The sequence below is a fragment of the Amblyomma americanum genome, chromosome 10, assembly GCF_052857255.1.
Source record: "Amblyomma americanum isolate KBUSLIRL-KWMA chromosome 10, ASM5285725v1, whole genome shotgun sequence".
In the NCBI taxonomy this organism is placed as follows: Eukaryota; Metazoa; Arthropoda; class Arachnida; order Ixodida; family Ixodidae; genus Amblyomma; species Amblyomma americanum.
Genome location: NC_135506.1, coordinates 83,523,693 through 83,538,009, shown reverse-complemented (window position 1 = coordinate 83,538,009; position 14,317 = coordinate 83,523,693). Strand labels below are relative to the sequence as shown.

Sequence of the window (14,317 nt, the reverse complement as noted above, 5' to 3'; positions counted from 1 at the left end):
CGCCGACCACGGCGGGCCTTGCTGTGGGGGAACAAAGGAACGACACACTGGATGACACAAACAGGCATTTATTGCTACAGCAACAATAACGCCAGCTAGCAACAAGGCACGCTAATGAATCGAGGTCGTCCGACTCACCAGCAAGGTTCCGAGCGAATGTTCGCCCGCGCTAGGGCAAGAGATATAAACTCCGCAGGCCGGACGGGACGAGTACAGGAGCCTGTCTCCCCGTCGCTTCTTCGCCCCGCCGGCGAAGAGCTGAGCCTCGTGCGACGCGTCCGCTCGCGGCAATTATCCCAGCCGAAGACCCTCTCCCGCGCGCTGGCTTTGGCAGTCTCCGCGCAGCGATGCTGGTGACCTCTCTTGCCAGTTAATGTAACTCACAAGGGAATCAGCTCAGCCTCGAGGTAAGGGAAGTTTAAGGGAAGAAACAGCGCAATGAAACACGGACACACGAAGAACGGACACACACGAGCGCTGAGTCAGCGCTCGTGTGTGTCCGTTCTTCGTGTGTCCGTGTTTCATTGCGCTGTTTCTTCCCTTAAATGCATTACCAACTAGCCCGGAACCTTGCTCTTCTGAACTCGAGGTAAGACCGCCACTGCACGGTGCCTCGCGGGAAAGCAAACTCAGGGGGCTGCAGGGCAGGTCCCCACATCCCCCCAACCTTAAGTAAACCCACGCGCCTGAAAGTACATGCTGTGGAGGAGTCTCCTGGTCTTCATATTCTTGAGGCACTTCTTGCAGCGGAGGTCACGCCGACAGCGTCCACGCAGACTTCCGCGGTATTCCGAAGGCGGCGTGAAGGTCTCCGCTGGGACGACTCGCATGGCCCGCGGACTACCGGGTCCGCAGGCCTGCGAATTGAAGGCCGGTGGGAAAACTGCAGGCCAGGATCCTGCAGTAGTCGCCAGGGCAGCAGCAGCCGGAGGTGACTGATGACTGGTCTCGCCACAGCTGCCCCGGATGGATGCGGCGAACAGGATACAGGCCGCTCCGTCGCAGCAGGCAGCAGCGAGACGATGTGCACCGGACAGCAAGCCTGGGTGGCTCCACCAGATCTGCAAAATTGCCGAAACGCTCTCGGCGTGCCTTTAACGTAGGTCACGGGAGGGGAAACGGCATCCGCAAGGGCCTCGTGGCACAATGCCTAACTCGCTAGCAAAACGTGTCGGCGGATGTGCAAACGCAAAGTTCGAGTGAACAAAGCCCTTTGTTGAGTTGAACGAGACTGCTCAGTTCGTGCGAGGTTACAAACAAACAAAAAAATGGGCGGGCAGCAAAGTGCGCCCCCTCTCAACGACACGGTCCGGTGGTCGCGTCTCTTTTAACGTGGTGCAGGCAGCTCTGAAAAGCCTCAGGCCTAACGACCACTCCGACAACGTCCGTGACCACAACAAAGACCCGAAACGGGTTATGTGCGCGCAGCCGCGAGGAGACGTCAGCTTTGTGGGGTGGTCCTACCCCGCTCACTGCACAAAGCAGCTTCTGAGCTTTCGGCGCCCACCGTATCGGACGGTGTCGGAGCGCCCGGTGCCGAGCTGCAATACTAGCGAGCTCGTAGCGGCACCCGTGGCCCCAGGCCACCCGGCTCCCGGAGCCGCGACTCCCAGAGTCGAAAAAGAGATAGAGAAAATATATACAGAAACTCGGACCACCCACGCGGTTTCCGTACTCACTCGCTTCGGGCTCGGCAACTCTGCGGGCGCTAGGCCTCGCGCTCCCTCGATGCGGACCAAGTGATTCTCACGAAGAAACTCCAGGAAAAAATGTGCTGAGCATGTCGAAATTTCAAACATGCTGCAGCGCAATACACCTCGCACTCAAGAAAGCATGCCGCAGGTCCTAGCGATCAAAATTCACTCTAGGCCTAGCACTTGTCAAGTCCGGACAAAGAGCGTTCCTCGAACCGAACCGACAGTCGTCCAATGTTCCAAGAGCAGGCCCCACGTTGGGCTGCCAGATGAGGGGTTGAATTGGGGAGATAAGTATGTTCTCTCCACTCAATCGCGGCTGACAAGGTTCAAAGCCTCCCGGACCCCACCCCGTGATCGCGTACGCTACCGAGCGCTCGCCGACCACGGCGGGCCTTGCACTCAGGGAAGAAAGGAACGACACACTGGCTGACACAAACAGGCATTTATTGCTACAGAAACAGTAACGCCAGCTAGCAACAAAGGTACGCTAATGAATCAAGGTCGTCCGACTCACCAGCAAGGTTCCGAGCGAATGTTCGCCCGCACTAGGGCAAAGGATATAAACTCCGCAGGCCGGACGGGACGAGTACGGGAGCCTGTCTCCCCGTCGCTTCTTCGCCCCGCCGGCGAAGAGCGGAGCCGCGAGCGACGCGTTTGCTCGCGGAGATTATCCCAGCCCAAGACCCTCTCCCGCGCGCTGGCTTTGGCAGTCTCCGCGCAGCGATGCTGGCGCCCTCTCTTGCCAGTTAATATAACTCACAAGAGAATCCGCTCAGCCTCGAGGTAAGACCGCCGCTGCACGGTGCTTCGCGGGAAAGCAAACTAAGGGGGCTGCAGGGCAGGTCCCCACAAGTGCTACGAGTATTTAGGCTATCACTTTCTAGTGATCTTTCCTGGAGTTTGCATGTCCACTAACACAATATCATCTGCTACCAGAACGTGAGGATTCTTAAAGCGACATCTTCATCACGCTCGTCAACATGTGAAGTCACTAGCATATAAATCGTTCCTTAGGTCAAACTTGGAATTCGCATCACCAGTCTGGAATCCCCATCAAGCTTATCTCAATAATTCTCTTGAGTTCGTGCAAACTCACGCGGCCAGGTTTATTCACGCATCCTATGCTTAAGACATAAGCGTTTCTGCCTTGAAAACGGTATCCCGTTTACCGCCCTCATCATTCCGTCGTCGCACTTACAGCCTGTTTATTTCATAAAATCTTCAATAGCCCTATGCGCACCACTCCTTATATTCTCCCTCCCCCAGCACGCATTTCACTCCGCACCAGTCATTTTCATGCGGCCCGTCCACTCTCAGGCACTTCCACCTCCGCCAATTCCTTCCTTTTCCGCACAGCTGCTGACTGGAACGGCCTTCCAGGCGACATTGCCACCAGGACCTGTTCATTCAACTTCATTGAAAATGTAAAAAATTATGTACAATTGTATGGATGCTTTTTTTTTATTCAGTTCCCACCCCTTATGTAATACCCCAGTCATGGGGCCTTTAGAGAAATAGTGAAATGAATGAAATGAAAAGAAAGCACATATCACTTCTATCATCGCGTCCGTAACAGAATGCTTGAATATCTAAAACGAATTTTTTCCTTCTCCCCGACACCTGCTAAACATCTTCTTTACCAATCGCTTGTTCGCTCCAAATTAGAATATGCTAACTGAGTATGGGACCCTTTCACTAACTCTCTTATCGACGCCATAGAAGCCGTACAGAACAGAGCAGCACGTTTCATCTTCCGTAACTGTGATCGTTCGTCCAGCGTCACAGAAATGACAAACACATTGTCACTAACCCCCGTTCCTCGCACAGAAAAATATCACGCCTGAGTCTGTTTTTTTTAAATTTACCACAAGAATTCTACCCTTAAGATACATTACTCACGCCACCAACATATGTTTCATCCCGCTTATATCACCCATGCAAAATTGGCGTTCCACACTGCCGTAAAAAATCCTGCATGAATGCATTCATTCCAAAAGCATCGTTGAACTGGAACCACTTACCAGGGGATATTGCACTTTCCAATGAGTTTAATGAATTTAAGAAGTTGTCAACATAATATTGCTTACTGTAGCTGTGGTTTCATTTCTTTTGCCTCGTAATCATGCGAATTCTTGTATATTTTCCCCCGGTGTTCCTGCAAATATATTTGTACTAATGGTGGCGTTTTCCAATTTGTATCGCTTTCTTTTGAGTGATTGAGCGTTTCTTGTTAATTGTGTCATGTTTAACTCACTTCATGTTTCAAATTTTTGAAATATGTATATTTTCCGGTATTTTTAAAAACTTTTTACACTGTATGCGTTGTCTCCTGTAACAGTTATTTATTTGTGTGTACCACTCCCCTCAACAATGCCTTGTGGGATATGAAGGTATCTGAAAAAAAATATATAAATGAAAGGATTTCTTCGGTTTATGCAGCTGGCATGCAGTGCAACGCAAGTTACCAACTCCTTGCATACAAACAGGAAACCTATATAAGCAAGTTCAAAAGCGGGCTACTTCGGTGCCATCGCTTCCTTCGCCATTGGTGGTGTCAAGCGCCCCAATGTGTAATCCCGGCCGTGCGACTTTACTGTAATGGCAGTGACGACGGCTAATACTCATCTGTTTAAGACTGCATCGTTTGCTCGCATCTATGTTTGGTAAAAGCTAAAATCGAGCTTTCAGCTGTACATTAACTATGAGATGCATGTCAGTTCATCAATAAAGTCTGATATATCACCAGTCTGAGCTATCGCAGTCCGGAAAATTGTTTGGCTACTGCACCTCTCAAAGGGAATTAGTGTGCACATTCTAGGCAAATGTTGTAGCCCATTTTTCTGAAAATGAAAAGAACCTTGCTACCTATATAAATTAGCTTGATACAATCTGAAAGCTACATATTTGCATTAGTTCTGATCTGCAGTGTTATCCGCCATCTTACAAAGTTTGTGGCTGTTCATCCTAATAAGAGCCCAGATAACTGTTTGAAAGTCTGCATACATTGCCTTGCTGAAACCCTGTGGCCCAAGATGCCAGTAATGTGTGATTTAAGATGCACGAGATTTCTTAGATGCGACTTGTTTTAGCTTGGCTACCCGCTGTACAATTTTCAGTCTATCAATAGCTGGCAAGTGAAATGTACGCAGTGTATGCTGTAATGCAAGGTTTACCATAATTATGTTTTATGTAAAAGCTATCATAGCTTTTTTTGCAATCCTGTAGAAAGACCTTAAATGCTGAGGTCAAGCAATAAGAGACTGGCCAACGAATGCCCAACAGAGCTCCTTTTTCCTGTCCTGATAAAGGCGTTTTCTCTTCATAAGGACTCGAATGCAGTCTTGTGTAGCTTCCAGTGCACTTCTCGGTGTGGTGTGTATTTCACAACATCAGGACGCTCAGTGCCAGGCTTGCCTGCTGAAAGAAAGTATTGATATATATCCTACTGATTCAACATCAATCTTACTGATACACTGAATTTGACACACATTTCATAGTCTCGCTTTCTTTTTTCTTCCTTGGACTGGTTTCCTGCAGCAGGTGGTGCATAATCCATGTTTTGTAATGAACTGAGATTAAAGAATGTGAAAACTGGTTCCTAGTATTCTACGTGGTTAGCATGGTTTTTAATTGCATTGGAACTACTGGTTATGGTTAGATGGTCTAAGTACACAGAGTACAAAGTTATCATATCAGGCAACACTTCATAGTTTTTGGTTCGGTGTCAAAAACTTCCTTCTCGACGCTCTTGGTTCTCCCGTGCTTTGCCAGCAAACATGTACATTTCTTCCACAATAGGCTCCGGTCTCCCATCTTGCCAGAACGCACGTGTGCGTTTTGGCGAGGTGCCTTGGAATGGAGGCCAAGGCACCTGTGGATGCCAAAATCCACAGTCAAAGTTGAAGCACATTCAAGGTGTGCCCGCAGCAACAGGGAAGTGTGAGAAGCGGAGCTGTGAATGCATGCTGCCCTCATGGCAGTAGGAATATTTGATACTAATGCAAAAAGCATTTTGTTGCATTGAAAATGGTTTATGTCATTTAGGTACAGGAATTAAAGCGTGTGTGTGGCTCTTGCAAGTAAAGAGTTGCTTTGCTTTTTCTGTGTCGAAATTCTATAAAGGCCATATTTTCCTTTCCATTACAAACGACTTGCATTCATAAGAGAGCTAGGTCTTGTGCAACTTCAACGTTCACATTATAACGTTGCTCTAGGTTTGCATTTTTGATATGAGTGGCTACAGTTCCAAGCCGTTTAATAAATGGCAAGCCCAAATGACAATTTTAACTCTGCAAAGTTATTGCTTCTCTCACATTCTTAAGTTGTAACTGACAATAACAGCATTGTTTATGCTTGGCGCAAACTGTTTGCACATCGGCATTTGGGCAACTGTTTGGAGAGCAATATGTACAGATGTTCGCGAGTGATATTTTACCAGCACGGCTCATAGTCTGACTGTTCCGCTAGTCGTGCTGCGGTGACTCACCCTGCTCAGACTCCTTAGGGTTCCTTTCCCTGCAGTGTCCTCCTGTCTGGGTACCTTACTGAACAAGAGAGGGCACCAGCGTTGCTGCGATACTAGCAGCAACAGACATTGTCATGTCCGCATCGCCATTTAGCACCAACAATATGTGTGATGATGACGTAGATTACATTAGGACTAGAGGAGAGAAATAAGAAAAATGTGTCCGGCCCGCAGCACTAAGTATAAAGGCGTGATTGTAATAGGGGTGGCAGCTCTTTTCAGAATCGGAAACACGTCGCGTGCAGACATTTTGGCGCGACGCCCTGCTCCCTGCTAGCAAAGCGAGGCCTCGTTGGAACAAGTCCCAGACCTCATCCCATCCGGCCTCGGAGTTTCCCGAGAGTGCCCACTAAAATGTACTGTACTTCAACAACGCCTTTTTCTGGGCTGCCTAGGTATTGAAAGAAAAAAAGCCAGACACAAAGTACAAATTGTAGCCCTCTTCAGTGCCATGTCGTTACTATGCAAAAATACTTGGCGAGCAGTAGCTACAGTGTGGTCCATTGGAAGCGCAAAGTGGAACAGTTGGACAAAGCAATGAGATAGATGCATTTCGTGTTAATTGTGGCAGTGCTATCCTTGACAAGGTATTGCTGCACACTACTGTCATCCAGCCCAAACCTACTGTAGCCCAATACCTTGAAATGCTTCAGGACCAACACATTGCAGATTAGCCCCGATCTACAGTAAATGTGGTGCCATTGCATACAGGCGGCACTAAGTGACTAGTGTTAAACAGAAGAACAATAAACGGTTGCTCTGTGTAGTGTAAATTTGCCTTTTAAAAGGATTCAAGAACATTTATTTTTAGTGCAAAACACGATTTGTGCTCCACTTGAGAAGTTGGCATTAAACGGATGACTTTCTAAATAAAAGTGATTTTGGGTACTTAGTGTAATAAACTTTTTGTAGGGGGCATCCATCTACACTACACCACGCCTCACTTCTAGTACTCTGCCTTTTATGGTTGTTGAAACGCTGTACCTGCCTCTGCCAATGGCTTCGACCAGCACTATGCTATCTTTGGCTTCTCTAGCTGCTTTCAAGCACCCGCTCCTGCTTTAAGCCTCACTAACACTGAATAGATAGAATTGTAAATGTTAAGTGGAGCAAGGCAGGACCTTGCTTCCACAGGGTCACACAAAGTTCATTTGATTCAATGTGAGGAACCTCATTGGAACACTATGGGGTGTGACGACGAATCAATATATATCACAGAAAGCCAAACTAACACGGTATCCAGACACATTTTGGAGGGAGCATTCATGAGAAGCACGACAATTTGCTGCTTCTCAAAGCAGCAGGCTGTTGCCATACATGGGAAATTGCATTCACTTGCCTGTAAAACAGTGGAGACGTCAGAACTTCAGACTGGGTAAGAAAAGGCACAAGCACTAGTCTCCAATGTCTGTCAAGGTCTGGAGGGCGCTCTCTGAAAATGATATGATGCTCAAACAAGGTTGGTGATGCCATAAGAATATTCCTTACAAACACCAGAAGGAGAGCAAGAGGTGCAAACAGTAGCAGGTTGTAGGCATTCACCGTGTGTTGATTGTTGCGCAGGTGCATGCTAAATAGCATAAGTGGCTCACGTGCCTGGTACATTTTTCAGACCTGCAAGACCAATCAGCGCTGCATCATTCTCTGAAGGCAAGCTCAAGCTCGTAGATTTGTATGTGTAGATATATACAAGTTTTGTCAAGTCTGTTGTGTCTCCTGCTGGACACCAGGCACTACTCATTGTGCAACTTGGTCTTGTGTTGACAGGCCATTACAAGATAGTTGTTGTAGCTAAGTGGACAAATAAACACTAAACATGGGATAGCCAGTGCATTGCCGAATCTGTACAGACAATAGATGCGTGTTTATTGTACATGCGCTTCTGTACAGCACAAAAATTCTCCTTTACATAAACCTGACGGAAGCGGGTTAAGTGTCGGGCTAAGCAAGTCCATCCCGACTCAGTGCTAGCAGGTCTAGCCTAATAAAACTGCAACAGTGCCAAGCTTTAAAAAAGAGGCAGTGCGAGTGCGCAAAGTAGATCTCGAAAATCTCTGGTGCACTGCTGCTAAATTTGAGGCAGGTCAGTGCAAGCAGGCCAGATAAAATCAAGTGTGACAGTTACAGTTAATTCCCGTCCCTCAAAAGCAATTTTCACTACATACGGCGCCCTCTGGGGAGTGGCGAGCGTTTGAATGCTACTTAATGAAAATAAACGGACCTGGGCGACACAGGCGCGATCTGGCTCCACAAGGAGCCAGCTGCACCCGCAAAGTGGCACGTGAGTATGCTCGACAGCTGCTGCCGTCTGTCGCATGCACCTGCCACTAACATGAACTACGCATCCACAGAAGGAGCACGCGGTTTCATTTTCAACAAGTGGAACTGGAGGAGAAGAGCCAAACATGCACAGAGCTGCCATATGAAAAAGGCGGGTTAGCAGATATGAGAGGCACCGGTATTATTTTCGTGGCAGCCATCCCGCCAGCTGCCCCTTTGGTAGGACCTTTGGATGTTAGGGACCACTCTGATAGAAGTTTTTATTTCTAAAAATTTTTACAAAAATTCAAGTCAACAGTGCAATACACTTTTTGCCCACGTAGGCCAAACTTGTAAAGTGCACCATTCGCCAAATGAACACAAAACTGGCGTGGTTATTGTTGGTGGCATACCAAGCCCACCAGCCAACTTTGTTATACAAGAGCTTCATGGCCAGTTGAAGTGTTTTAAAAAGAATAGTTACATGCAATCAGCAGCTCTAAAGTGCACACTATGCTGATGCCACTTTTGCGCATGTTCCAGCTGTGCAAAATTGGCGCCCGCAATGGTGGCAGTAATGATGAAAATAGCCTAAAGCAATTTACATCATGTTTGTCTCCTAGGACCCCTACTCAGTTTCACTACACTAAATACCTTTGTCTGCATCTGCAGTGATACCTCCGAACAAAATGCGAAAGCATGAACTTCCAAAACGCAATTTAAATTTGCTGCTTTGCCAGTGTAGCACATAAAACACAAGGATGGCACCGCACACTTTTCAACTCACCGCCATCCTTATTACAAGCCATCAAGCACTAGGAAATACAGCTGGCACTGCGGGCAGTTATGTCATGGACTATAGAAGGTACTTGAAGTTCACTCCCCCAGCACCAGTACAAAACCATTTCTTGAATTTTGCCCTCGCCTTCTGCTAACCAAAATGCTCAACCTATTAGCATTCACATTTGGTCATGAAACAAATTTCAGCCTGACGACACAACTTGCCCGTTTTGTCAAGTTGTTGGGGTTGCTTTTTCATGATGTACCACCTCCAACACTGGGTCTAATAGTCCATGAATTGTTGGGACTCCATGGGCAGTAAGGCAAAATGTGCATCTTTGCATTCATGGTCCATTAAACTCACAACACAGGCTGGTGGAAGCACACCTGTCCACTCAGGCAGCCAGAGGCCAGCAGAAAATGGGTTGGTGAGAAATTGGTGCTCACAACGTAGTTGGAGTGGCTCACATTGGTCAGCACGGGGACCAGTGGCCGAGGAGGCAACGTGGGCACACAGTCACTGAGTTCCCGTAAGTCTGCGTCAAAAGCTAATAGGCGCACCCCCCGCTGTAGTGGCGAGCACACGAGTCTTCCGTCGGTGCTGAAGCACAGCTGCTCGATCCAGACCATCCCACAATTGGGCTCCTGGGTGTAATGAAGCAGCCTTGGCTGTGCGGCCTTGCACCGGACATCCTCGGATGTGCCCGACCTTCCCAATGGCTGGAGGCCCATAAAAGGTGGTTCACTAGGACGCAGCCTCACAGCATCCTCTACGGCCCCTTCAGTCAGTACTGGTCCATAGGGGCCACCCTGCGCCAGGTGGAAAATGCGGGAATCGGAAAGCTCTGTGGGTTCCTCATGAATGAAGACCGATGGTGTCCACAGGCGCTCCAAGGGGTTAGTCCAATGGGACGCAGACGCTGGTTGCTGGGGTTCCCGCTCAGGTGGTCCCTCGATGTGCAGCTCATCGTCAAGCTCAGAGTCCGTGCTGGGCCAGACCTGTCCCTCGTACGAGCTACTCTGAGCATTACTGTGGCTGGTAATGGTGTTGCCCTCGGTCATTGGTGGTTCTTGAATGTCATGTACATAGGTCCACTGTGCGCAACAGAAATGAAATAAGCTCACATGAGGTTGAATATAACAAGACAGTGCAAACCTGTTTACCTCAACAAGAGTCCCGAACTTTTTTTATGCTGAAGTACACAGGCACTGTTAGTAAAGCAGGTTGGGGACAAAGCATATTTAGCAGGTGCGCAGGGAAACTATGAGTAAAGCCATCGACTTATATTTGGGGAGAGAAAGCTTCGCATCTGACCCATTTAATTGTCCAATGGTTCCAGAAAAAGTGCAGTGACAACATTTAAAGGACTAGACACCAAGTTTTTTTCTTGCATGCCATCTTTCAAATGACGCAATAGACGGTAAATAGATGATTTGCCTGTGATAATTACCGATCACTGGTAAATAATATATAATTCAATTTCTTCTTGACGCTGTTTCGGTTTCATCAACCAGACTGTGGCTCTTACGTGTAGTTGATCTTTAGGCCACGTCAGGCATGAAATCTGTAATACAACTGCTGATGCATCGTTTTTTTGTAATTTCAGCTCTTGAATCAGGCTGGTTTATAAGTGCTGTAGCGAATAACAACTACACATCAGTGTGTATAGTGCAAATTTTTTTGTGTCTCATGTCACCTAAAGGCAAACTACACAGTCACAATCATCGTTCAGTTCATGAAACCGAAACAGCACGGAAGAAGCAATTTAATTCTAATTATTTAGCGGTACTACATGAATAACACGCAGTGATTCAAATGTCTAATGCATCATTTGAACGAAGACATGCAACTACAATTAGGTGCCCAAGGTCCTTTAAAGGGCCTTACTCAAATGTGGACATAACCATTTCATAGTACTCGAAAAATAAGCTGGCACAATGGTAAATGCATGCTGGCAAGAGTGAGAGACTTAAACTCGAGGTGGCCCCAGTAGCAGGAAATTTCATCTCTTGTCCAGCAGTGCGCCTGGCACATGTAGTCAGTGCCTGCATGCATACAGCAAGCACAAATGCCGTGCCACTAACTGTAGTCACCATGAAAAAAATGATTGTTTTTGATAAGTCTCAGACAGAAATTTTTCCTGCAAACAATGTGTAAAAAATGCAATATTCATGAAAATGGCGGCAATAGAATGTGCTTTTTGAAGAAATTTATTTCAAAACGAATACTTGTCAATATTGCAAGAAGAATCAGCAAACACACAAAAAGTTAAAAATAAAAAAAAAACGCATTAACAAGGTATTATTTTTTTGAAGAAAAATAATAAAACAATCACAAACGCACAAATTGTTTCAAATTTATTTTGAACTAGGCACTAAATTTTTTAAATTATAGCTCACAATATTTCTAAAGTAGAAATTTTTTCCTGACAGTGAAAAAAGGCACTTTCAGTGCCCTTGATATAAATTTTTCACTCCGAGCAAAAAATTCCAAAGTAAAACGAAATGTATCAAATAATGGCTTCATAAATGTATTTTACGACATTATCAGTCTGAGCTAAAAACCTCTCTAAAGAAGCAAAAAATGGCAGAAACACACAAAATATATCTGTCACATGGTTTGAGATGATGTACCAACATAAAAATAAAGTTAACACCGTGAAATCTCATTATAGCAGAAACTGTAGAAGCTTGGACAAATTGGCGTGACATTGTTTTTCAGCAACGCACGGGGGAAAAGGACAAAACAAGAGCACAGACACAGAGCGGCGTGTCTGTGCACTTGTCTTGTGCTTTGTCCCTTGCTCTGCTGAAGAACAACTAATTATGGCAAATAGGCAAAAATCAATAAATTTCAATATATCCGAAATGTGTGATAGCAATTTCGACAAGAAGCCTTGCTGGAGCAACAAAACTTAAACCGGCAAAACAGCGGATTATGAAAGAGACCTTTTCTGAAGCATTAGAACCGTTTTGAAGTCGCTTGCAGGATTGCGGAGGCCGAAAAATACCTAGCAGAAAACACCAGTTACGTTGGCTTCTTCGCAAAGCACCACGGCAAGCAGCGGCGACGACAGGTCAAACGCCAAATGAGTGCTTCCTTGTATTACAGCGGTATCGAATAAAATATGGGAGGCTAGAACGAAAGCTACCGCCATTTTCACCACTTCCTCTCTGTGAGCACAGAAGACGTGAGCAGAAGACGGCTGCTGGAAAGATACATCAACACACCATGTCACTAATTGTGGGGCACTATCTACAGGTTTGAGAGATGAAAACGGATACCGACCGCCTGGCTACCAGCAGTTCTCGTCACTTTTTCATCTGTGGCGCTGTTGGCTAATGTGATATAACGCGTAAACCGTGCTGCTAACGGCCACTAGTCACCGATGTAATGGGGCAAAGCCTGCTCCTTGCCGTCCGAGCGTGCACAGATTGGCACTCTGCAGTTTAATATATGCGCTTTATTTCAAACCGCGTTTGGTATGTAAAGTAAGAAATAATGAATGTGCTTGTTGAAAGCATTTATTAACAGTTCAATACACCTTCAATAAAACGGAGAGTTGAGCGAGTTGGTACATACTGCTGGGAATAACAGCGCGTAGACGAGGGAAAAAGAAAGAAGACGACAGGACCAGCGCTGACTAACAACTGAAAGTTTATTAGAAAAAACACGCAAAATATACTCATTTGACAACCACGGGCGCGTGCGCAACACCAAAAGCCACAGTGATAAATCAATCACTTAAATCCAGATACATTAGTTCACAGTCATGAACTGTTACAGAGGGGGTGCTCACGCATGAGTCAATGTTTTTATGAATATGAAACGCTTCACTGATTTCTCTTGTTAGTTTATCTTTGTGTTTGTACAGGATTCTAGTTTTATTAAAGATGGGTGTACATGATTTTTCAGAAGAATCAGGCTGGTTATCCGGGGACAGTTCCTATAATGTAAAGCCAGATTTGAGGACGGAGCTCCTTTCAGAGAAGTGTTGTGGTCTCGTAGGCGGGTATTTAAGCACCTTCCTGTTTGGCCTATGTAGGTCTTCCCGCACGTGAACGGCACTTCATACACAACCCCTTCAGCACAAGGAATAAATTCAATATAGCCAATAAGTTTTCATTTCTGTTATTGTTCTATCTATGTTTAATTTACCTATTTATTTATTATTTATTCATTTATACATTCATTCATTTCAGTACCCCCAGGGCCAGGGGGCATTACAGAAGGCTGTCGGGTACAATGGACACAATAATAAAAAATGAACAGCAGTCACTATTATAGAAAATGTGAACAAAATTATGGCTCGCCCATTTGAATAGGTTACAGCAATGCAATGAAACAAATGAATAGCTATTAGCACAAAATTAGGAGCAAAGAATAAAAGCAGACAAGTATGGCACGCAAAAAAGCATAAAGATAAATTTTTTCGACCGGACAGGAAATAACTATTGCTCAAATGTAGTGTGATGCAAGTAAACAACAGAATTTGTGAAAATGAAAAAAAGAAACAAGGTTTGTTTATAACCCCAGATGGGATGAAAAAGAATAAACAAATGGCAGTGCGCAAAAATTCCATGTACTATGTTACCATCAGGTCAACAGAAGTAGATTTAAACACAGAATGGTCACATATTTCAACGACCAATTGGGGAAGGTATCTTTAATGTGCCAATGTGCTCGGGATGAATGAGTTGTAAAAGTGATTTGTTTGGCATGTAAGAATACCAACTTTATTACGATGATTGATGTGAGCTGAAAGATAGCAAGGTGGTGTTTTAAATTTGCTCTGACGGATGAGGTTATCTACTAAATCTTGTGAAATAGACAAAGGTGGAATATATTTCTACATTGAGACAGCAGTGGCAGTGATCAGCTTGATTTCATGACAGCAGCACTAGAGTTACGGTGATAATTCGAGAGAATGAAAAGGTGTCCGCACGGTTATGTATAGATTCAAGATGGTATATTAGTGTCTCTTGATAGGTGTGCCAGATGGATGCAGCATATTCCAGTTGAGTCCGAACCAACGACTTTGGGGTAGCAATATTA

General features: G+C 45.7%; 1 protein-coding gene across 1 annotated transcript in view; it reads right to left on the bottom strand.

The window, feature by feature from the left end:
- Nucleotides 1–8,938: 8,938 nt before the first annotated feature.
- LOC144108822 (DDB1- and CUL4-associated factor 10-like) overlaps nucleotides 8,939–14,317 on the bottom strand; it is a 45,710-nt gene continuing 40,331 nt past the window's right edge. The window contains exon 6 of the mRNA XM_077642003.1: nucleotides 8,939–10,356. Within this exon, the coding sequence (XP_077498129.1) occupies nucleotides 9,622–10,356 (735 nt within the window). The 3' untranslated portion in view covers nucleotides 8,939–9,621. The remainder of the gene's footprint in view (nucleotides 10,357–14,317) is intronic.